Source organism: Stegodyphus dumicola, chromosome 2 (assembly GCF_044657685.1).
Source record: "Stegodyphus dumicola isolate Sdum_Otavi_A_Nest chromosome 2, ASM4465768v1".
Lineage (NCBI taxonomy): Eukaryota > Metazoa > Arthropoda > Arachnida > Araneae > Eresidae > Stegodyphus > Stegodyphus dumicola.
In genome coordinates, this window is record NC_140769.1 from 263,176,139 (window position 1) to 263,199,543 (window position 23,405).

A 23,405-nucleotide genomic window follows, 5' to 3' on the forward strand; every position below is an offset into this window, starting at 1 on the left:
ACTGAGCTTTGAATTTTGTTGATCCAATTATGGTGGCGACACTCAGATGATAGAATGTTTTAGGAGAAGGGGGTCTTTTTAAACAAATAATTATATCAAATGTAAGAGGCTGCTCCATTACCTTCCTGAATTCTGGGGGCAAAGAGAACAAATTTCTAGCCATGCTAAGAGACATTGAGACAGTGTTTGTATGAAGGAAAAATATGTGCAGTTATCGGTGTAGTTTTACCTCTGATTATAATAATAAAATGAAGACTATATGACATAAGACTGGTTCCACGGATAGATGCCAAACAGGATCACTTGAACTGCCTTTTCAATGTGTTTATAGACACATTAAATGCCAAAGACGATCATGAGGTTACAAGAGATCTTCTTTGAGACAACATCTATGAATTGTTCTGGTAATGTTATATATTTTAATATAACAATCTGCAATGTAATAGAAGCATATCAGTATAATTTCTTTGTACTTATTTATTTATTTATTTACTGCACATTATTTATTTATGTACAGAATTCAATTTCATTATATGCTGTCTTTGTCTTTATGTAATTGACAAAAAAGAATGATTATAACTGGCCTGTTTTCAAAATTTGCTTACATATGGTGTACCAGAAGAAAAAAAAGAAAATTCAATTTAAATTATGCTTAAAGTTTAATTTGAGTAATGCATTGCATAAAGATGACTATATATATATTTCTACAAATCAAAATATAAAATAATCAATTGAGATTTTTTAGATAAAAATCTTAAAATGTGTGATCGTAGGCAAAAATGCCTGTTCCTTTCAAGTTTCATGTTATTCACCCACTTTGTTTTGTAACTTAATTATTATTTTTTAAATAAAGAAGTTTTATTATTTTAAATATGAACTATTAGTGTGTTATATTCATTATAAAAACTAGTTACAAAAGTTTTTTCTTTAACAAATCAATAGAAAAATAATTTGTCTTCCATTTCATGTCAAGTTCTTTACCTTGAGATTATTTTACGCAAAATTAGTTTGTAAATCTGCCTAAAAGTGACAGTACATATTCAGTAACATAGATAAACTAGTCAAGCTAAGTTTGACTTCTTTGAATATGTAGTGCCCCCTTTAGGCAGATTTACAAGCTAATTGAGAGTAAAATAATCTCAAGGTAACCTATTGACATGAAGTGGGAGACCATTTTTACTGATTTGTAAATTTTAATCTAAAAATTTCAATTGATGATTCAAAAATTTTTATATTTTAAATTGTAGAAATATATTTATAGTGTTTTTATGCACTGCATTGCTCAAATTGAACATTAAATATTAATTTCTCTTGAATTTTCTTTTTTTTCTTCTGCAACAACATATATAAGCAAAATTTGAAAATGTGCCAATCTACTCTCAAGGCAGACAAATGATTATGATGCTGATTTCACTCTTCATTTTTTTTAACTACCATTCTCTTTTTCTTCTCTCCCTCTGTTTATAAACATTATGGGCTGAAAGACAGCAAAATAAACTCAGAGCATCATATTTTTATTTCATTCTTTTTATAGTTTGTTCTCCCTAAATTTTCTCAAATTATATACCTGATTTTACAAATACAGTAGAAGTCCAGAAATCCGCAATGCTTGGGACCAGAGGTTGTGCGGATGTTAGGATTTTGCGGATTTCAGGACAGAAAAGATAATATTCAGACTAAAAGTGCAAAATAAATATGGCACTTTAGATACATTTAATTAAATTATTATATACATTAATACAATAATTAATTATACATATTAAATCATTATTACATATATAAACTGATTATATTATATTGTTCATTTACATTAGGCTCTCTATTTTTAAGTCAGCATGAATCTGTTTTCCCTTTTCTTTCAGGAGTAGTCCTGAAATAGGTACTCCACCACTCCATCACTGCCGGAACCACTCGTACAAGACAGCATCGAGGTTTGCCGATTTCGCCTCATGTAAAGATTTCCGGTTTTGGATTCTGGCATTAGAATCACTGTTGCTGTAAAATTTCAAAAGCTTTTCTTTATTGTTCCATATATCATACATAGTCTGTGTGGCAATTTCATATGATTCCGCTATAAACTGAGCAGCAGCACCTGCCTCCATCTTTAGCAGATTTTCCACTTTTTGATTACCGTCAATGCAACACGTTTACGTTTTTCAATGTTGCAAGCAGTGAAATCATGAGTGCGTTTCTTATCTGTCATTGTATTTAAAAAGCGCTGAAATTTATTCTTAATTTATCCACAAAATATCCCGATGAAAAAAAACGACATCACTAAACAATCTCGTGAAATAACAAAGCTAAAAAAGTACAATAACGTGAAGCGTGAACTTGAAAGAAGAGTTGAGTTAATCATCTGCTTTTTTACCTCGATGCAGATTGAAGGGGAAAAAATTCTTATCATGATGTCAATAATTTGGTATTTCCGTTATGACTCATTATTCTTGGGTAATTATGATGTCATTATCCGTCCAGTAAGTATTTTTTCTTCGATATTTTGTACTCCATGTTGCGGTTTCCGGAACCTATAAACTAAATGTTTATATTTTGACAGGCAATGCGGATTTCAGGTTGGCAGATTTTCAGTATTTGACTGTACTACTATTTTTAAAAAAAGTCTAAAATAGGTATTCATAATTATTATTAGTTAACATCACATGTGTGAAGAATAGAATATATTCTATTCTCAGAATACTTTTCCTCCATTTTTGCAAAAAAATTTCTTACAAAAATAAATAAATAAAAAATATAAATAATAAATAAATAACTGATGTTTACTGGGAGGTTTGAAGATATTAGATGTCTAAATTTTGGATTTTGTATTGTATTAAGTGATTAAATATGGCTTGAATTTTCATAGTTTCAAGTTCTACAGATGTTTTACACCAGATTAAGGCAATTCAGATCAAAGAAAATTTTGTAATTTTTGCTGGAAGTTAGAAGTGAAGAAACAGAATTTGAACAATTTAAGTTTTATAAGAGACAGTTATTTAAGTTTCATAACAGAACAATTCAATAAAGTTAAATAATTTTGGGGAAATACTTTCTTTGGTCAAAGCTAAGTACTAAAAACTGGAAGATTTGGTGACATAATGGAAAATGGAATAAAAAACCAGGAGTGTTGGCACATAGGTTTTTATTTCTAAAAGCTGGTCAAGATCTGATTTTGCCCATAGGTGAAGGAACAGTTTTGAGTTCACCTGAACAACAACATAGGTCTTTATTTTGAAAAGCTGGTCAAGATCTGATCTGCCCATACGTGAACAAACAGTTTTGAGTTCATTTGAAAAACAATGATGTTTCTTAAACATCAGATTCATAAGAGTACTACCAGATATTGGATCATGACCATACATAATGCAGTTTTTTTTTACTGCATGAAAAGTCGGAGGGAACAAGATAATGTACATGCATCCATCTGCTATAAAAGCATGCAGTCATTTCACTGCATTCTTGATGCAAGTTTTGAAAAGTGCACTTTGATTTTTAACAGTAATTTTTTTTTTTTTTCAAAACTACAACAGAAGTGACAAAGAGCCTATTCCACATATTTTTCTTTATGAGGTCAATTAAATAGTTATTAGTAAATATACCATGTTTACATGCAAATTCCCCTCCCGTTTTTAAGTAATTTTTATCATCCAAAGCTTGAGAGGGAAAAGTTACGCTACTAATTCAACTTCCAAAGAACACGGTTACAATAAGAACATAACAAATGAAAAGTAGGCATGGATAAACTTCTGGTTAACTATTAGAATATTATTCCTTTAACCTTTCGGGAACGGGATGGCCATTATATTAGCCTTGGTGACAGGGATGTTCACTTTAGTGGTCATATCTTTCCCCCATTTTTTTTCACCATCTGAAAAGGTGGGGAAGCTGTCAAGTTTGACGTTCCTGGAGTCTTAACCACTTATCTCGTTCAAAGGTCTTTGCATTAAGGATCCAGTTTTCCTATAATTCTTCCCCCCCCCTTCATTCTTACAGCTTCAGAATTCGAGGATAACCTCATTTTTAATTATTTTGTAAATTCTTCCAATTCTTTCGAAAACTGTATACACCACACAAATTTCTCCTTTTGATTTGAAAACTTTCTGCTACAAAAAATTTGCAATATGAAATATATGAACAATGTATAGTACACATCATATTTGTACTAAATACTGCAATTTTAGATTGTCAGTGTTCTGTCCTAAGCATTGCGTTTTCATGCAAATTTTTAATATTTATTTAGATTAAAAATTAAAATTTTTCTGCAATTTAAATTTTAACATTTTCATATAGTTTACATTTTTAATCATTTATATAGTGATGATTTTTTATATTTTTTTAACTATTCTTTCAATGGAGAAAATTTTAAAGAATTTGGATAATTTCAATAAAATACGCAGTAAAACAAATTAAACACAACAAGGAAATAGGACACTAATAACATTTGTGTTTATTGCAGCATTTGCATAATGTTTCTTTGTTTATGAAGCCATGAAGATTTGTAAATTTAAAAAATGTTCATGAAATTTATGAAAAATTTTTAGGTGCATTAAAAATTAGATAGAGACTTAATAAGTAAAAAAACCAAAAATATGTATGAAATAACAGCTATGGAAGAATTTTATAATATAACTTCAAAATATAATAGAATTAACTTTTGTCATCACTTTATAAAGGTACTTAATTTCATAAAATAAATTAAAACCATTACTTAAAATCTCATATGCTTTTTTTAAAGAAAGGTATGGGCTATTATATGGAGAAATAGAATGACATTTTGTCTCTCTCTTCATCTAATATATATATCATTCCCTTCTGTGTACTACTCAGTAGTTAGATTTGGAATTATTCTTTAAAATTTTCCCTGCACAAGGGAAACCATCTAAACAGTTTAAACAATAATCCCTACATTTCCCTTTCTTTTGTAAAGGAAAGGCCTCTCTTTCAGGATGAGTTGAACTACCTAAAAGTGCCATTGTTGACAACAGCAAAGGACTTAAAAGGGGGGAAAGCATAAGGTATGAAAATCCCCATCTTTTTAAGGACCTTATAGGTTTCAAATCCCCGACCTCAGAAGGTTAAAAGAAAATCCACAATCCAATAAGAATACCTAATATTATTAACATTAAAATATCTGATGGTAAGCGAGAAGAACACGACACATAGAGAGTGTCCAGCTCAAGAGGCACTTCGTGAATGTGTTTTGACAGCAAATCCCGAGAGGGACATAGCAGGAATGAAAGAGAAGGGGACAAACAAATGTTCGGATTCTGAAAGACTGAACACATCAGCAGTAGATAAGGCTAAAATGAGCAACAATGTAAATAGCAGAAGTAAGGTGAAATCACAAGTTTGCAAAATTTCTCAAGTGTAAGAATACTTGCCATGTCTGGATAGCTTAAGAATCTGCATATGATACAATTCAAATAATAAAAGCACAGGAAAATAAATTGGATGTTATTACAAAAACGTAAATACAAAATGAATACAATGAATAAAAATAATCAAGAGAATAGAATTTACCAATAAACTAGCTCTCAGTGGGAACAATTATGTAGAGAAGAGGAAGGTGAAAATTCTGCAAATATTAAAAAAATTTTCAAAACCAAGCACTAAAAATCTAAAGAAGGAAATATGAAAGAAAATAAGTATTAAAACAGTGTATGGGGACTAGACGTAAGTTGCCGTCAACAGTGGCTCCAGAAATTATAACCTAGAGAAAGGCCTTAGGACTGGAAGATCTAGGGGAGTTGGCCAAAAATGTTCCCGAAACCCCAGAAGGAACAAAATCTCATCGTACTCAAACTATCAAACATCCAGCACAGGAACGAAGGAGAGTGTATTTTAGATTACAAAAGAACTTTGCTCATCTTAATTTTGAAAAATAAAAAATATAAAAAACTGCATTATTTATGGTATAACTTAATACATGGTTAAGCTGGCCACTGCAGTTTTAGCAACATGCATTTTTTAAAAAAAATATTTTGGGTGTAATTTTAATAAATCGTAAGTCAGTTTTAATTATTTGAAATTTTGTTTCCTGTGTCATATATTTTATTTATCAGAAAAAGCTATAAAATATCCAAGGACAGTTTTGAAATTGTTTCTCCACAGTTGACCTCATACACTCATTTTCTAGTAAAAAAAAATAGTCAAACATTAAGTAAAAAATGATTGTTCTGGACTGTTTTTCTTCAAAGAAAGGTCAGCACTAAGAAATTAAGAGACCATGCACTCATAAAAAACTTTGCACATAAAAATGATTATACATATGAAAAAGAAGTGAGAAAATATTCACCGTTATAAATAATTCTTGGCTTCGTAAGACACATAACTAAATGGCACTCCACGTCATCTGGTGGTACAAATTTTGAACAAACTGGACACTTGATTCCTGGAAATGAAAGCATGCCATTTAAAATCCAAACCAAAGTACTTACAGAAGTATTATCAGTGAATCATTCTGTAGTATAATATATACAAGTGCATGCGTTTGTGTAAAATATAAAACACATGTGTGTGTTTATATATGATATAAAATATGAAAGAAAATTACTAACTTTAATTTAGAAATTGTCCTTTTTAATACTGATTTTAATTTGGTTACCTCCCCTTCCTGGAATCTAAACTGCATCATTTGAAAACTAACAGCATTATGCCATTTTATTAATCCTCCAATGCAGCAAGCTCTGTTGTTGAATCACCATTCAAAATTTAAGCAAAGGATTAAACTCTATAAACATGCTTTGTCCCCACTTTTCCTAACTTCCTCTCACTGTGCAAAAGCATGCTGCTCGTTTCTCTGCTTTAACCAATGTCTAATGATGTGATTCATTATATAAAAGTGTGGAGGATACTTATTGCACCCAAAAACGATGTGTGAATATGTTTATACTTATCAAAAAAGACCACAAATAAATTAATGTGTTGAGTTCGTCAAGTCTGTCTCCATTATGTCATCTTGTGAAATTAGCAAACCTTTAAAAGTAATCCCAGATAACATCTCATCATTAACAGCTACCTTCTAATCATCAAGTCATTTACACAAAATCATCATAAAGTATATATATATGTACTACTTACTCCGTTAGAACAGCATCAATTAAAGATGCGCCACCTTTCTCTTTTGGCCACCCATTGGTGCCAAGTTTAAAATTATGAAATAATAATAGAGTTCAAAAGACTAAAAAAAATCACTTCTGTAAAAAGTAATTTTTTTTAATTTTATAACTCTTAAAGAAAGTAAATTTTTCTTTTTAATTTTTTAATCTAGGATTTTCTACACACAAATAATTTTTGAACATAACTGAAGCCACATAAATTCTAACAAATATGACTCTAAATGGTAGCGAAGAGTGCCCCGCTGACCTTTATTTCTCCATTTAGCACCACTCCACAATCGTTCCACAGTTTGGGTATGGCATCTGGTTTCCGGGTCTACATAATTATGATTCACAATAAAATGTTCATACCCAGTATTAATTCCTCTTTCTTATATCCTTTCCAGTAGTCTGAAAATATAATACTGCCATCCACAATGCTTTCCTGAATGGCAGTCATCAATGTTGCGTCTCAACAATCGGGCATGGCGACCAGAAAATATTCTTTGTTTTCCAAAACCCCTGAACACCTCACTGTTCCAGAAAAAACACATCCAACGTATCCAACGTTACATCTGCAGCTAATGACACTGCATACATGCACAGCCAGATTCAAAGACAGCCTCACCCTGATTAAATCCAGCATGAATTCTTGATTTTTCATTGATTGATTTGTTATAATAAGAAGTAGTTGAGGTGGATTTGAAAGTGATCGACTTCGTTTTGCTATTGATTATCATCAAATGGTTCAGTTCTTACCAAATCATTTTCATCAAGGTGGACATCTTCATTTATTTTTGCATCACGATATAAGGGATTATGTTTCAGTCAAATGAGACCACTGAAAATTCTTGTGTTATCAACTTTGAACTCTTTTGTGATGTCCAAATTCTCAAGCTCTTCAGAGATGCTGATGATATTTGTATCGTATGATGATCTTTGCAGTTTCAACCTTTTCTCTCATTTTAAAGATGTTTTGTGCAAAAATTACAGTGAGACCTTTGAAACCATACTGACCAAATCTTTCGTCAAATTCATTTTCTTCACAAATGCATGAACTTGAGACAAAAATCCAATTTCTGGTCATGTCAGTACTGCAATTTCTTTTGGACCGGACCGGGATCAAGTTGATTCCAATATGCTCTTGACAGAAAAAAAAAAAAAAGTTTTTTTGGATCTGTGAGATTAGTTTTGCAAGTATGACACAAAGTATGCGAATCTTTGACTTTCAATTCATTCTGCAGATAACATGATTTGGAGCTTCAGGCAACATGATTTGGATAGCAAGTTTTCGTGCACACTTCATAAGACTGGTCTGGTACACTGATGGACCTATGCTTTCTCTTTTGGCTGCATAAGCTGCTGCATGTCTTTCATGATCAGCTTGTAGACGAGCTTCTCTTTCTTCTCCATCTTCCAGTGAATGAACAAGCAGCTGTGAGATATTTTGTATCTGTCATTGAATTTTTTCAATTTCTGCCTCATTAGCTTTCATTCTTTGATATCTATCGTGATGCCATTGTAAACGATGCTCTCGTGCAACAGGACTTTTATTTTGAAGGGAAACACTTTTGAGCTCTACAGGTATCATTTTGCTACTTATGTATCCTTCTCCATTCAATTTTAACCTTATATCATTCTATGATTCATTTCCAAAAGATTTTTGCTTCAAATCGTTCTCACAATGTTTTTGCAAACGATCCTCTTTTTCTGCAGGAGTCTCCAATGCTTTTTCGGTAGCATATCGATCCCATTCTCTTTGCTTCTTTTGTTATTCTGAAAGCTTTGCATTATAATGTTCCTTAACTTTCTTTTCCTTTTGTTCTAGACATTTTTTTCGTTTTTCTCTCAAGCTGATTTTGTCTTCTTTCTTGTCAACTTGCTGATAACTTTTCAAATCATTTTAGAAAATTAATGGAAACTAAAACTAAGGACTGAATGATTCAAATTTTCAAACCGACATTAAAGTGATTCAAATTTTATATTTATATTTAAAATTGCAGTTGCTCTTCCAGAAATGTGGCCCATTCGCAAAATATTAATTTGCTGATTTTTCCTGCATAATATTTAATTTATTTTAATTTGCCACTTCCATTCATTTATTTAAATATTTTTCACTTTCTACGTCATTACACACAATTTTAATTATTAACAAACTCATTTAAATCGCTAATAATTAACTGTAGTTTCACTCATTTTTATTTAATTTCCGTAATGAATTTTTCTTTTTGCAAATTCTTAATATTTTGTTTATTAACATCTGATTCAGAAAGCAGTTTTCGGAGTGGCAGTTATACTTTATTATCTAATAGGACGCGATATTTAGTAATGAGACGCTACACGAATATTTTTGCGTTTTTATGACAGATCTGTACCTTAAAAAATTGCATGAGACATTTTTTTCCCCCAGGAGCGGGTGTTCTGTCAGAACTATGCAACAGTAAGCAGCCCATAAAAGGCTGAGAGAAATCCTTGAAGAAGTTGACTGTCAAACAAATTTTGGGGTCGGTGGTCTATAAATAATTCCCAATTGATCCACAAACTGATGTATCATTAAGTTTAAACACAAACGTTATACAGCTTACAGTTCCAGCATACTTCCGGCAATACCACCTATTAACATGCATTTTATTTACCAGATAGTGGCGCCATCCTGTAATCAAAAATGAGTTATTACAAGATCATTATGCACAATTAACACGGAACAATATTAATAACATTTACCTAATGAATGTCGACATCTTTCATGCATGTCGTCATAATATAGTGGAGGAGGTCAGAAAGTAATCGCATTCCAAGATAATTACGTCGTAAGAAAAAACGGTCCACAGCCCATCCAATGATCCATAAAATATATATCTTTCTTTCTTTTTTTCAAATATTTAACGACGAAAAGACTTTTGACCTCCCGATCATTTAGGTAGCTAATTCGTCTACTGAGTAAAGAATATTCAATTAAAAAAAAAAAAAAAAAATTCTAAATACATTTTTATAAAATAAGCTTTTGTTTAAAACACATCAATATCTTTTGCATATTTAAAAATTGAAAAGAAAACAACGCCATTCCATAAAAATATCGAATGCTTTTAATTAGACAGATCAGGAATGCATTTTTATATCAATAAATCGGAATCAAACGGAAGCAAATAATATTAAGAAATGCTTCCACTGCTTTCAATAGCTTAGTTTGTTATTCCGTAGAGGACAGACTCGGTCTGAAAGATAAATAATCTATCACTTTATATTATACGCGGTTTATACACGGAAATGTTTAAACATTTCAAATGGCTTAACCCCAATTAGTTCGTAATCAGTACACAGCACTGCGCTAAAAACGGCTAAAAATAAATAAGGGTTTTCCTAAAATAAAATTAATGAACTAAGTTTTCATAAAAGAAATAAATGAAGAAGAAAAATAACTTATCTTGTATTAAAGAGAATAAAATAGTTTTCTTTACCAAATTCGCCTTAAATTTTATATCACAAATAATAAAAACGTGGGGTGCCCTTGATAAATTTATTAAAATAATGACTTGTAGTTTTTGACAATGCAATTCGATTTTGTTCTTTGGCTGTCACAACGTTCTTTTTAAACGCGATGTAAAAGTCTAGATGAATTTTGTCCCACAGAAGAATACATAATACAAACAAGAATACAAATAAAGGCTCGTTTCCACTACTGCGTACGAACGCGTTGCGTCAATTGAAGACACGCCTACGGCATCCGTACAAGCGTTTCCACTGCTGCGTATGAGTAAAATATTTTCATTTTGCGCCGCTAGGTGTCACTGTAATATTTTGGCGCAAGCAGTTCGCGAGTTACGACGCTGAACATCTGAATTTTTCCCGCTTAAGCGAGTATTGTTTGTTTTGGATTTGATATGGAATTTTAGATAAGTAAGGTTATAATGCATATTATGAATATCACGAATTCCATAGAAGCTGAAATAAATTAAAAAAAAAAATTTTGTGTTTCTAGAAGCCTTAAATATTATGAAATAATATATATATATTATTAAAACTAAAATGTACTGTTAGTGAAAAAGTAAACAAATAAATAACATAAAATAAAAAAGTTAAAGGGATTAAAAAATAGTTGGTACTTTAATAGTACAGAGCAACTGTAAGGAAAGGTTCACAATATTTAAGCAAAATTTGCTATGCTTGTATACCGCTGACTTCAGGGTCATAGCTGGATAATTTATTAGAAATCTCGTTTGTTTTAAAATGCACTATGGGCAGTTATATTTTATACATAATCCATAAAATATTATTTTTAATTCATATCTCTTTTTATACAAGAAGTTATAAAAATAAGATTTTTCTCTTTATATATACACACACATTACGTAAAGAAAATGGAAATATTTAATTAATTAATTCCTGCGCTTCTGCAGGAGAGGACTGAATTTAAAAGCAATTATTATAGTAATTTTTTGTTAAAAAAATGTTTAGGGCATTAATACTGTCTCATGTTAATTGGAATGAAAGTTTATAGAGTCGTAAACATCCCAAAGTCTGAGCACATGTATATACATTCACATAAAAGTGAAACGAAAAAATATATATATATATCTGCAGGGTTTCAAAATAAATTAAATTTAAATAATTCTCTTGCGCCATTGCTGCAAGGAATGAAATTTGAATTTAACAAACATTTTCTATTCGTAAAAATTAAATTTAAATGAAATTTAATGCAAACAAATAAAGGATTAATTATTGCTGCGAACTAATATACAATATCATTTAAATTCTGAGAGCATATGTAAATCAAGTGCAAGTATCAAAATCCATGAATAAATATATAATTCCAAAAATTTATTTATCCTATTATTCACTTATGCATTTTTATAAGTTTTTTTAGGATTAAATCTATCCTATTATTCATTTATGCATTTTTATAAATTTTTTAGGATTAATAAGCTATCCTCTTATCCACTTACGAATTTTTATAATTTTTTTAGGATTAATAATCTATCCTATTATTCACTTATGCATTTTTATAATTTTTTTAGGATTAATAATCTATCCCATTATTCACTTATGCATTTTTATAAATTTTTTAAGGATTAATAAATTTTTGGAATTATATATTTATTCATGGATTTTGATACTTGCACAGCAATAATTAATCATTTCTTTGTTTGCATTAAATTTCATTTAAATTTAATTAACTTTAAATTTGCTTTTTACGAATAGAGAATGTTTGTTAAATTCAAATATATATGTACAGGATATGCTTTAAATTAGTATTATATAATTTTCAAACTTTTTTGCGGGAAAAATTTAAATAAATAAGAGCATAAATAAAACAATATATTTAATGCATATAGAAATAAATTATAAAACACGAATATAGATCAAATTGGAATAAAAAGGTAAGAAAGTTGCACACATGGTGCAAAAAGCGTATGGGATTCGAACTCATGACTCCAAAAAGTGGACATCGTTACCATCAGCTTTACCACTAAGCTAGGATTACACATAAGTCACATGCATATTTTGGGTTATATACATCATCAAGTAAATCAATTCTTAAAACTTAAGTTTTTTGGTCCTATTTCACTTTGCTATTGTCTGAAAAATTCACCAGAGTTTGTTCTTCAGCTTCTAGTACATTTTTTGGAAAAATCATTATCTTTTAAAGTGGCGTTCCGATTGAAGTTAAACGGGCTGCTAAAAATATATTTCATGTGCTTACAAATATATGTTATCCAAAAAGATATATTTATAAAGGGAAATACAAATTTATCATACTCTTCAATGAACTGGAGTATTTAAAAGGCTATCAAATTTAATTTATAATTAACGTTTTTAGTTTTTACCTGTTTCAAAAGAAAAAAATAGCAAATCTAATTTGCTATCTATTAATCATATCTAATTTGCTATAGCAGTTTGATGTAGTCAGACATTCATTTTCATTAAAGCTAAATGAGTATGCAGAACTAAAAAATGATTATCAGAACAAATTTTGCTATTTCATGGACTTGGAATGATAATTTTTGCCGCTGATTTTCTTGAACGAACAAGTACTGTAGTTGCAGTTATCTTGTTTTTCTTATCATTTTAAACTAAATTCAGCTGATTGCTCTCATTTTCAGCACGCAGATTTCTCGCTATAATGTTAATTCAGAAATAAGTATTTTTTAGCAAAACATTCTTTCCCTATTAGCGAGCGTTCATCGCTACTTCTGCCGCCATTAATTTTTAGTCGCTGCACCTGATTGCTCCTTTTTCGCCACGTGACCCCAACGCAACCGCAGACATACGGATAGGAGTTGAACATTGTTGAACTCCATCCGTATGTCATCCGTCACCGCACACCGACCGGATTGCAGATGTCAATCAAAGTGAATTCGCTCCCTGATTGGAGAAACGCATACGCACCGCAACACATACGCAGTAGTGGAAACGGGCCTTAACTTTTAAGATGAAATACTGAGAAATATGTGTACAAACTTACGAAATAGGAAAAGTTAGAAATGACTCATAGATTACAAAATGCTAATGAATGCTGTTATTTTTGAGATACAGAAGCAAGATAATTAATGTGATGCAATGACATAATAACCTTGAAGCTTATGAACGGATATTTCCCATTCTATTTCATACTGTAGCATATTTAAAAAAAAAAAAATAGAAAAACGCCTAATTAATATCTTTTTATCATTCTTATTATAAAAGAGGGCGAAGAGTTTATTTTTCAGTTTGCGAAGATTTCAAAATCTTGCAAAGATGGATCTTTTTTATGCTGAAATTTTAAAATAACAAAAAAATGTTGAAAAAAATTTATTTTCGAAAAAATGACGTCGTTGGTGCAAACAGTGAAATTCGAATATTTTAAACACTAGGTTCTAACGGGATGGACGAAATTTTAAAGGGGGTTAATGCTGATCAAAGGGCCGAATATGCACCGGCAATAGATCGGCGTAATCCACATCCCACTAAATATAAAAATAAATAATTAAAATAATAATAATAATAAATTAAATTGATACTTATTTATTCCTATAAAGTTGTATCATGAAGAAAGAAATCATATAAGGGGAAAATACACAAAAATTATTTAATACGTTTTCTAAATCAATAATATTTCAAAACGTATATATATTTTTTATGCAATAAGAGCAATATGAAAAAGTAAAACGCAAGAACACGAGAAAGCAACCAAAAATTCGGCATTGTTATACCGAAACTTGGGGGTGAAGGGGGGCTGTAAGTAATTTAGTACCGAAACAAAAAACAGGCTGAATACAGTCGGACCAGATGATTTAAGAATTGAAAAATTTAATGCCACATATTAAAAAAAAAATGTATCATCAGCCATCACATTCATTTAAATAGAATTTTCGGGCAATTAAATTATGTGATTTTGTTCCTTAAAACTTGTTTATATCAGTAAAATTAAAATAATAATAATACAAAACATAATAAAACATTAATCCAAAGGTATTATTTTAAAACTTTTTGTTCATATTCTCCGTCTTTGTTATCTTTAAGTTATTGAAATTATTTGCACTATGTCATATGCTGTGTATTACGCCAACACACACACACATTTTATAAAATAAAATGAAAAATTTTTTAAAAATGTGATGGGGATTGATAAAGAAAACCCTTCTTTGATGCGAAAACTCATTTAAACGGGAGGGGGGGGAAACTTATTTGAATATTGATAAAAATCACCTCATCGTATTGTTATTTATAAACATAGCGTGCACGAAATTTGAGTTCGATAGCTTATCTGGAAAAAGATTAAAAATTCGATGGCAAACTTTAGACCTTAGCGACAAACACCACGAATAAAATAATTACATGCTATGGATAATCATTACGGTCATACAACCCACTGAAAAGTGACAACAACCTGGGTCTCAAACTCGTAATTCTCAGATTCGCGATGTAACCGAAACCTCCTAAGAAGCATCTGAAATCAACAAGCAAGCTAAAATGCCCCTATGTAAATACAAACTACGTCAATAATAAAAATACCCCGAAGTCTTCAAAACAGACGCACGTGAGACGGACCAGTTGGATGGCAACGACGGCCTTGGAAACCGAAACCACCATTCAAGAAAAAAGATCGCTTTTCCGATAGCATGAAGGAAAAAATATCCTTTCGCAGCGATTAATCGATTTGCGTAAATAATGTATTTTCTGCAAAAGCCGTTTAAGCTAATAAGCTACGCTCTTTGCACAGCTGAAATTGAGAATTAGGAATTTCATTCGGTCACTAGGTCATTTCTGAGAGCAAAAATAATTGGCCACGTGTAAAAATTGCAATGTGGCCAGCACATGCTCCACCAATTCCATGGCTTATAGCAACGGGCTTTAAGTAAAGTATCACTTTCCCTTTGACCGAATAAAATCTAACTTGTTATATGGAAGAGTTCTGCAGTACGGAATTCTGGATTCTATTTTATTAATACATAATTGGCCATGTGTCAAAATTGGTTTTCATAAATTATTACCAACAGAATACGTTCCCCCGTTTATTTATTTTATTGGGCAGCTGAATAACGTACTTTGTAGAGACATTAGTTTTTTTTTTTTTTTTTTTTTACCAGAAGAGATGAAAAATTAACAATGCCTTCGCCGGGAATCGAACCACGGACCTCTGGAATACCGGCCCAGCGAGCAGAACCACTACACCACGAAGGCACGCTAGGAAAGTGGGAGAAATACCTTATAACTTTAGTTGGTTTTCAATTAAAGAAAATTAAGTGCTTATACTATATTGTTGCATGCGTACGGGTTCGTAATAGATTGAATGCACATAGCTCCGATAACAGGTTGATAAGTTTTATTTTATCAAAAACTTCAGCGTTCTGGAATTTTGTACAAAAACAGTCGTACAACTCTTCATAATATAACAGTGTACAATGAATAGTTAAATTCAAACGACTAAGAAAGTTAAAAAAACGGAAGCAAAGCGCATCTAAAAGGCGAAGCTTTTAATACTCCGGCGATGCTCTCTCCGGCCTTATAAGCCCCGTTCACATGCAACGCTCCTTCGCACAGCTGCCGTTAGCAAGGGGAGAAAAAGGAGACATGAAAGAGTTTCGTCTTTAGGACCCGTTCAGAAGACCACCGTCTTCCTTCCCCTTTACACCTAAGCCTCTGTGAACAATCACGTCTCCGAATTGGCAGATTTCTAATACTGTTTACACATTTTTAACGTTGTTTACTGTTGTTAATTTTGTAATCTGGACTTTCGCAACTGGTACCTGAACTTTCGTAATGGTTCCTGAAAAATATATGCTTTTTAATTATTATTATTATTATTTTATAAGCTGTTATTTAGTTCACTTTTGGTACTTGTCGCTATTTTTAAAAGATGATCATGGATTTTTAAACTGCTTTCCGATAAGATATAGAATTCAAATTTTGTACATACACTGCTTGTGGATGTGGTGTCACACTTTTGATTTTTAGAGGATTAGATTTGTTTTCAAATTTAAAGTTGAAACGATTTTTTGCAAATATTCACAAACAAACTGAGAATCTCAGAATATTATAGTTTGCACCATAACACTCTGTGGAGAAAAAAAAAAAATTAAATGAAATTTGTAGCGTAATTTTTTTTAAAAAAATATTTTGGGAGAATTTTTGAAAATCGCTCATATTTTTGGACTGCTTGACGCCCATTAAATTTAAAATTTCATATCTAAAAATATATCGGTTACAAACTTCCAACATTTTTACAGCTTATAAAACAAACGTTTCGCATTTAAAAAAATTATACAGGAAATTAATTGGATGAGTTTTTTTACTTTTTTGAAAGATGTGCAATGAAAGAGAATGGGAAATATTGGTTCTTTTTGGGCATCAATTCGAAACATCGGTTTCAAAGTAATAATCTCATTATACCACACTATTTTTATGACATTATTTATGCTATATAAGTTGTTATTGTTGCCAATTGTTAGTTCAGCGTTAGATTGGAGATATTTCTGAGTTAACTTTCTCTTAAGATCCTTTTTGCATTCCGTTGTGTTTAACGTTCTTATTAGATTTAAACATAACTACTGATTATACTTAGTGATATTCTAAACACTTGTACGAGTATTTCTGTGGAAAATTCCAGAACTTTGAAGTGTTTAGGCCCGTTTCCACTACTGCGTATGCGTTGCGGTGCGTATGCGTTTCTCCAATCAGGGAGCGAATTCACTTTGATTGACATCTGCAATCCGGTCGGTGTGCGGTGACGGATGACATACGGATGGAGTTCAACAATGTTCAACTTCTAACCGTATGCCTGCGGTTGCGTTGGGGTCACGTGGTGAAAAAGGAGCAATCAGGTGCAGTGACTAAAAATTAATGGCGGCAGAAGTAGCGATGAACGCTCGCTAATAGGGAAAGAATGTTTTGCTAAAAAATACTTATTTCTGAATTAACATTATAGCGAGAAATCTGCGTGCTGAAAATGACAGCAATCAGCTGAATTTAGTTTAAAATGATAAGATAAACAAGATAACTGCAACTACAGTACTTATTCGTTCAAGAAAATCAGCGGCAAAAATTATCATTCCAAGTCCATGAAATAGCAAAATTTGTTCTGATAATCATTTTTTAGTTCTGCATACTCATTTAGCTTTAATGAAAATGAATGTCTGACTACATCAAACTGCTATAGCAAATTAGATATGATTAATAGATAGCAAATTAGATTTGCTATTTTTTTCTTTTGAAACAGGTAAAAACTAAAAACGTTAATTATAAATTAAATTTGATAGCCTTTTAAATACTCCAGTTCATTGAAGAGTATGTTAAATTTGTATTTCCCTTTATAAATATATCTTTTTGGATAACATATATTTGTAAGCACATGAAATATACTTTTAGCAGCCCGTTTAACTTCAATCGGAACGCCACTTTAAAAGATAATGATTTTTCCAAAAAATGTACTAAAAGCTGAAGAACAAACTCTGGTGAATTTTTCAGACAATAGCAAAGTGAAATAGGACCAAAAAACTTAAGTTTTAAGAATTGATTTACTTGATGATGTATATAACCCAAAATATGCATGCAACTTACATGTAATCCTAGCTTAGTGGTAAAGCTGATGGTAACGATGTCTACCTTTTTGGAGTCGTGAGTTCGAATCCCATACGCTTTTTGCACCATGTCTGCAACTTTCTTACCTTTTTATTCCAATTTGATCTATATTCGTGTTTTATAATTTATTTCTATTATTATATGCATTAAATATATTGTTTTATTTATGCTCTTATTTATTTAAATTTTTCCCGCAAAAAAGTTTGAAAATTATATAATACTAATTTAAAGCATATCCTGTACATATATATTTGAATTTAACAAACATTCTCTATTCGTAAAAAGCAAATTTAAAGTTAATTAAATTTAAATGAAATTTAATGCAAACAAAGAAATGATTAATTATTGCTGTGCAAGTATCAAAATCCATGAATAAATATATAATTCCAAAAATTTATTAATCCTTAAAAAATTTATAAAAATGCATAAGTGAATAATGGGATAGATTATTAATCCTAAAAAAATTATAAAAATGCATAAGTGAATAATAGGATAGATTATTAATCCTAAAAAAATTATAAAAATTCGTAAGTGGATAAGAGGATAGCTTATTAATCCTAAAAAATTTATAAAAATGCATAAATGAATAATAGGATAGATTTAATCCTAAAAAACTTATAAAAATGCATAAGTGAATAATAGGATAAATAAATTTTTGGAATTATATATTTATTCATGGATTTTGATACTTGCACTTGATTTACATATGCTCTCAGAATTTAAATGATATTGTATATTAGTTCGCAGCAATAATTAATCCTTTATTTGTTTGCATTAAATTTCATTTAAATTTAATTTTTACGAATAGAAAATGTTTGTTAAATTCAAATTTCATTCCTTTCAGCAATGGCGCAAGAGAATTATTTAAATTTAATTTATTTTGAAACCCTGCAGATATATATATATATATATATATATTTTCGTTTCACTTTTATGTGAATGTATATACATGTGCTCAGACTTTGGGATGTTTACGACTCTATAAACTTTCATTCCAATTAACATGAGACAGTATTAATGCCCTAAACATTTTTTTAACAAAAAATTACTATAATAATTGCTTTTAAATTCAGTCCTCTCCTGCAGAAGCGCAGGAATTAATTAATTAAATATTTCCATTTTCTTTACGTAATGTGTGTGTATATATAAAGAGAAAAATCTTATTTTTATAACTTCTTGTATAAAAAGAGATATGAATTAAAAATAATATTTTATGGATTATGTATAAAATATAACTGCCCATAGTGCATTTTAAAACAAACGAGATTTCTAATAAATTATCCAGCTATGACCCTGAAGTCAGCGGTATACAAGCATAGCAAATTTTGCTTAAATATTGTGAACCTTTCCTTACAGTTGCTCTGTACTATTAAAGTACCAACTATTTTTTAATCCCTTTAACTTTTTTATTTTATGTTATTTATTTGTTTACTTTTTCACTAACAGTACATTTTAGTTTTAATAATATATATATATTATTTCATAATATTTAAGGCTTCTAGAAACACAAAATTTTTTTTTTTAAATTTATTTCAGCTTCTATGGAATTCGTGATATTCATAATATGCATTATAACCTTACTTATCTAAAATTCCATATCAAATCCAAAACAAACAATACTCGCTTAAGCGGGAAAAATTCAGATGTTCAGCGTCGTAACTCGCGAACTGCCTGCGCCAAAATATTACAGTGACACCTAGCGGCGCAAAATGAAAATATTTTACGCATACGCAGCAGTGGAAACGCTTGTACGGATGCCGTAGGCGTGTCTTCAATTGACGCAACGCGTTCGTACGCAGTAGTGGAAACGAGCCTTTTCTGTTGATAAAATAAATTTAATTAAGCTATCATCGGATTTGAAAGCAATGACAATCATTTACGATCTATTATCAATCTATTACAAACCCGTACGCACGCAACAATACTATAATTAATTAATGTATTAAATTGTTTTGAACGTGTTTTACATACAAAAAAAAAAAAAAAAAAAAAAAAAAAAAAAAAAAAAAAAAAAAAGGTAAAGAAAAATTCTGCTTGCGTTTTATGAGTTTGTGCAATTTTTCTGGCCACATAAGTTTTTAAAAAAAGGTTTGTAATTTATGTTTATATTTACCAATTGAATAAATAGCAATAGGTTTGATTTATATATATATATATGTGTGTGTACAGAAATTCAGTAATAAAATTTTAAAGATTTGAAATCATTAAATGTCTATTTAGACAGTTTGTATTCTTTAAACTGCAAATGCAAACTGAGACATTTTTGCATTTTTTTCAATAAATCCTTTTACTTAAAGTCCTAAAACATATACAGGTATGGACTAAATTTTTTATTATTTTTATTGCTTATTTAAAATTATATACTTTATAGAAACAAGGATGGGTTTTGCAAAATACTGAAAGGAAAAAATTATTTGAAATGAAAATGTGACTGAGATCATATTTGTTTTAAAAATTTTAGATAAAAGTGTATTTTTTTCCCTCAGAAACTAATTCATTAATTGCAAAATCATTCCTTGAAGTTATTAAGAAAAGTCTAATAAATATAATAAAAAACTGGTGAGAGACATTGAAAATTGTAGGAGAAGAAAGACATTTTAATTGTAAAAGTTTTCTTCAAAAAATTAAATTAAAAAAAATACTAGCAAAAACTTTTTTTCAGTTTAAAATTATTTTGTCTCACTAAACCATTTAATAATATTCATAAAAAGTAGACGAAAATGCTTAAATTAAAAAAAAAAAAATCATTCAAAAGGTACCGAGTCCCTTGTCGCGTTGAAGCCGATATGCACTTGTCTTAACTTTAGTTTTAATTTGAACGATATTTCTGGAATACCTAGCACCAGATAACCTTGTCTGTATTTGTCTATAATTTGCGTATCTTGTACAGGTCTATCTAATTTTCGGGGGTATGCTATCACATCCCCAGACATCTATCAGCGCGATTGTTTCGCTGACAGTCCAGCGAGCAGTAACTAAAATTAAGTGAACCGCGCAGTATAGTACGGGAAATCTCCCCATTTGCCCTGCTCCCGAGAGGTAAGGAACATTCAACCAAGTTCTACCTCCAATTCGGCGAGGCAGTTAATGCTTGTCCCATGTGAACGGGACACGTTGGAAGAACCGGTTTTCGCTACCGGTCGAATCTGCTCTTGTGAACGGGGCTATAGTCTTCAACCGGCCGCCGTACTGGAAGATGAGGGCCCAATTCTGGTTACAGCTACATATGAAATTAATTAGTTATTCAATTATAATACATATTACAGTGATACTGGGAAGGACTAAAGTGTCTCCAAACGGTTGCCTTGGCGACTTTTGGCGATTTCTTGTCAAATATGGCGACAAAAATTAGTTTCCAAAATCGTTGCCAGCTTTGCGATATTTCGCCAAATTAGCGGGATAGCCATTTACTCAATATTAAATAGACGTGTCCTTGTATTCTTTTTTTTCGGGCAGAGCATCCTCACTTTAGATTTTCATGTTAACGTCATACAGGAAAATACCCCAATTCCACATGTAATTTCATTAAAATTATCTATGTATAAAAATTCGTAACAACATTTAAAATAAATACTTTAATACGAATATCATATCACTTAAAGAGAATTTGCCATTATAAAATTAAAAATTACGCGAAAAAGCAATCCGAGTCGAGTCGATGTTTCCATGGTTCCCTCCAATGAGGAAAAGAGGATAGAAAATTCTGCTCAATTTTTTTGCCCCTCCTGAAGAAGAGGCGCCTGTGTTTGATAACTCTCAAAATTGATAGAATTATTCAAAATCTCCATCACACTAAGGCTACCTTTTTGCCAAATTTTAAAAATGGCTCACTGAAATCAAAAGCAAGGTGTTTGGTGACTTAATCCCTTACTTGGCGACATTTCTCCGTCAATTGGCAATATTCATAATCTATTTTCTTATTTTGGTGACTTTACTTCAGTTTAAAACAATTTAATCTATAACTGTTTGATCATATTAACCAAATAGTTTATCATAATAAGGTACGTATTTTCTAAATTTTCGTAAATAAACGGATTGGGCCTCAGCAAATCGATTACAATATCCGTAAGAAAACATTAACCGCGACCACATTAAGCGGCATCTATTACAATTTAATTTTTTTTTTTATTTCCGTAGGGTCAACAAATAGGAATGGATTTTGATCTGCACTTATATTCCCGCCATATTTTAGGTATCAGTCAACAATGCATACCTGCAACAATACGTTATGCTGATTGTTGCAAAGCTGCAATGGGCTTCCAGTAGAGTGTGGTTCAATATAACCCCAAATTTTATCAATTCATTATATGAATGTCAAAAGCTTAAATATGGAAAAAGGAAATTTTTAAAAGTTCCATGTAAAAGTTATCGAGCACGAAAAAAATTGTCACACGCCATACATACACACATGACTGCGAAAACAGTAAAAAAATATGGGAAGCCTGATTCGAACTTATTCACTGAAAACTCACTATTGGATTTTTGAACTGAAAACATTACCTTCCCTTAACTATGTATACAGGTCTAGGGAAGTAAAAATAGTCAAAATGTGTTATAGTGCCCTAATTTGTATTTATTCACTGATAAATTTTTTGGGTCGAAAGCAAAATTTTATCTCCCTTACCTAGATATATAGGTTGCCAGGAAGTATAGTGATACTACCCAATATTTTCGGAACGCTATTTTCATTTCTTACACTACGTGTGCAGCTAAAATTTACAACAGACGATTTTAAAAGACGTATCTCTTATATACGTACTAGATGCTTGCTGGGCCGCCGCTTAAAATAGTTATAAACAAGATAATAATAAATAATGATTTTAATAGTCCATATAGTAATTCATAATAATAGACATGACCTGCGTTGATTGCTTTCAAATGGCTTAAAAAATAACAGGCAGATTGAATTGGAAAGAAAAATTATATATCGTACGCATGGACTGAATGGCAGCATATTTGGTCAGTGGAAGATAAAAATATTTTATTTTGGGAGGTGGCAATATTTTTCTTCTAAATTACTGAACATTCTGATTAAATATAAAACATAAATATCTTACATCTCGCCGAGTGGCAACATATTTCTTTCACATCACTCAGCTTGTTGAATTCTAAACTACAGTTACTGCATCTTCATTGTTATTCAGCGAGTGCTTCAATAAAAGATCAGAATATGATTTATATACGATAACTATATTCCTTTTTATAGCAGATGACATTTTCGAGTTGTATAATGCATGTCAAGAGCATGCAGAAAAT

General features: G+C 30.7%; 1 protein-coding gene across 2 annotated transcripts in view; it reads right to left on the minus strand.

Moving 5' to 3' along the window:
- LOC118191830 (E3 ubiquitin-protein ligase ZNRF2) overlaps window positions 1-23,405 on the minus strand; it is an 85,389-nt gene that overhangs the window by 13,525 nt on the left and 48,459 nt on the right. The window contains exons 2-3 of one of the 2 annotated variants that reach the window (XM_085812109.1): window positions 6,290-6,385; window positions 292-432 (exon numbers count right to left, since the gene is read on the minus strand). In XM_085812109.1, coding sequence (XP_085668235.1) covers window positions 362-432; window positions 6,290-6,385 — 167 coding nt within the window. In that variant the 3' untranslated portion in view covers window positions 292-361. Of the gene's footprint in view, window positions 1-291; window positions 433-6,289; window positions 6,386-23,405 lie in introns of those variants that run through there. The other variant, XM_085812108.1, reaches the window with a different exon arrangement.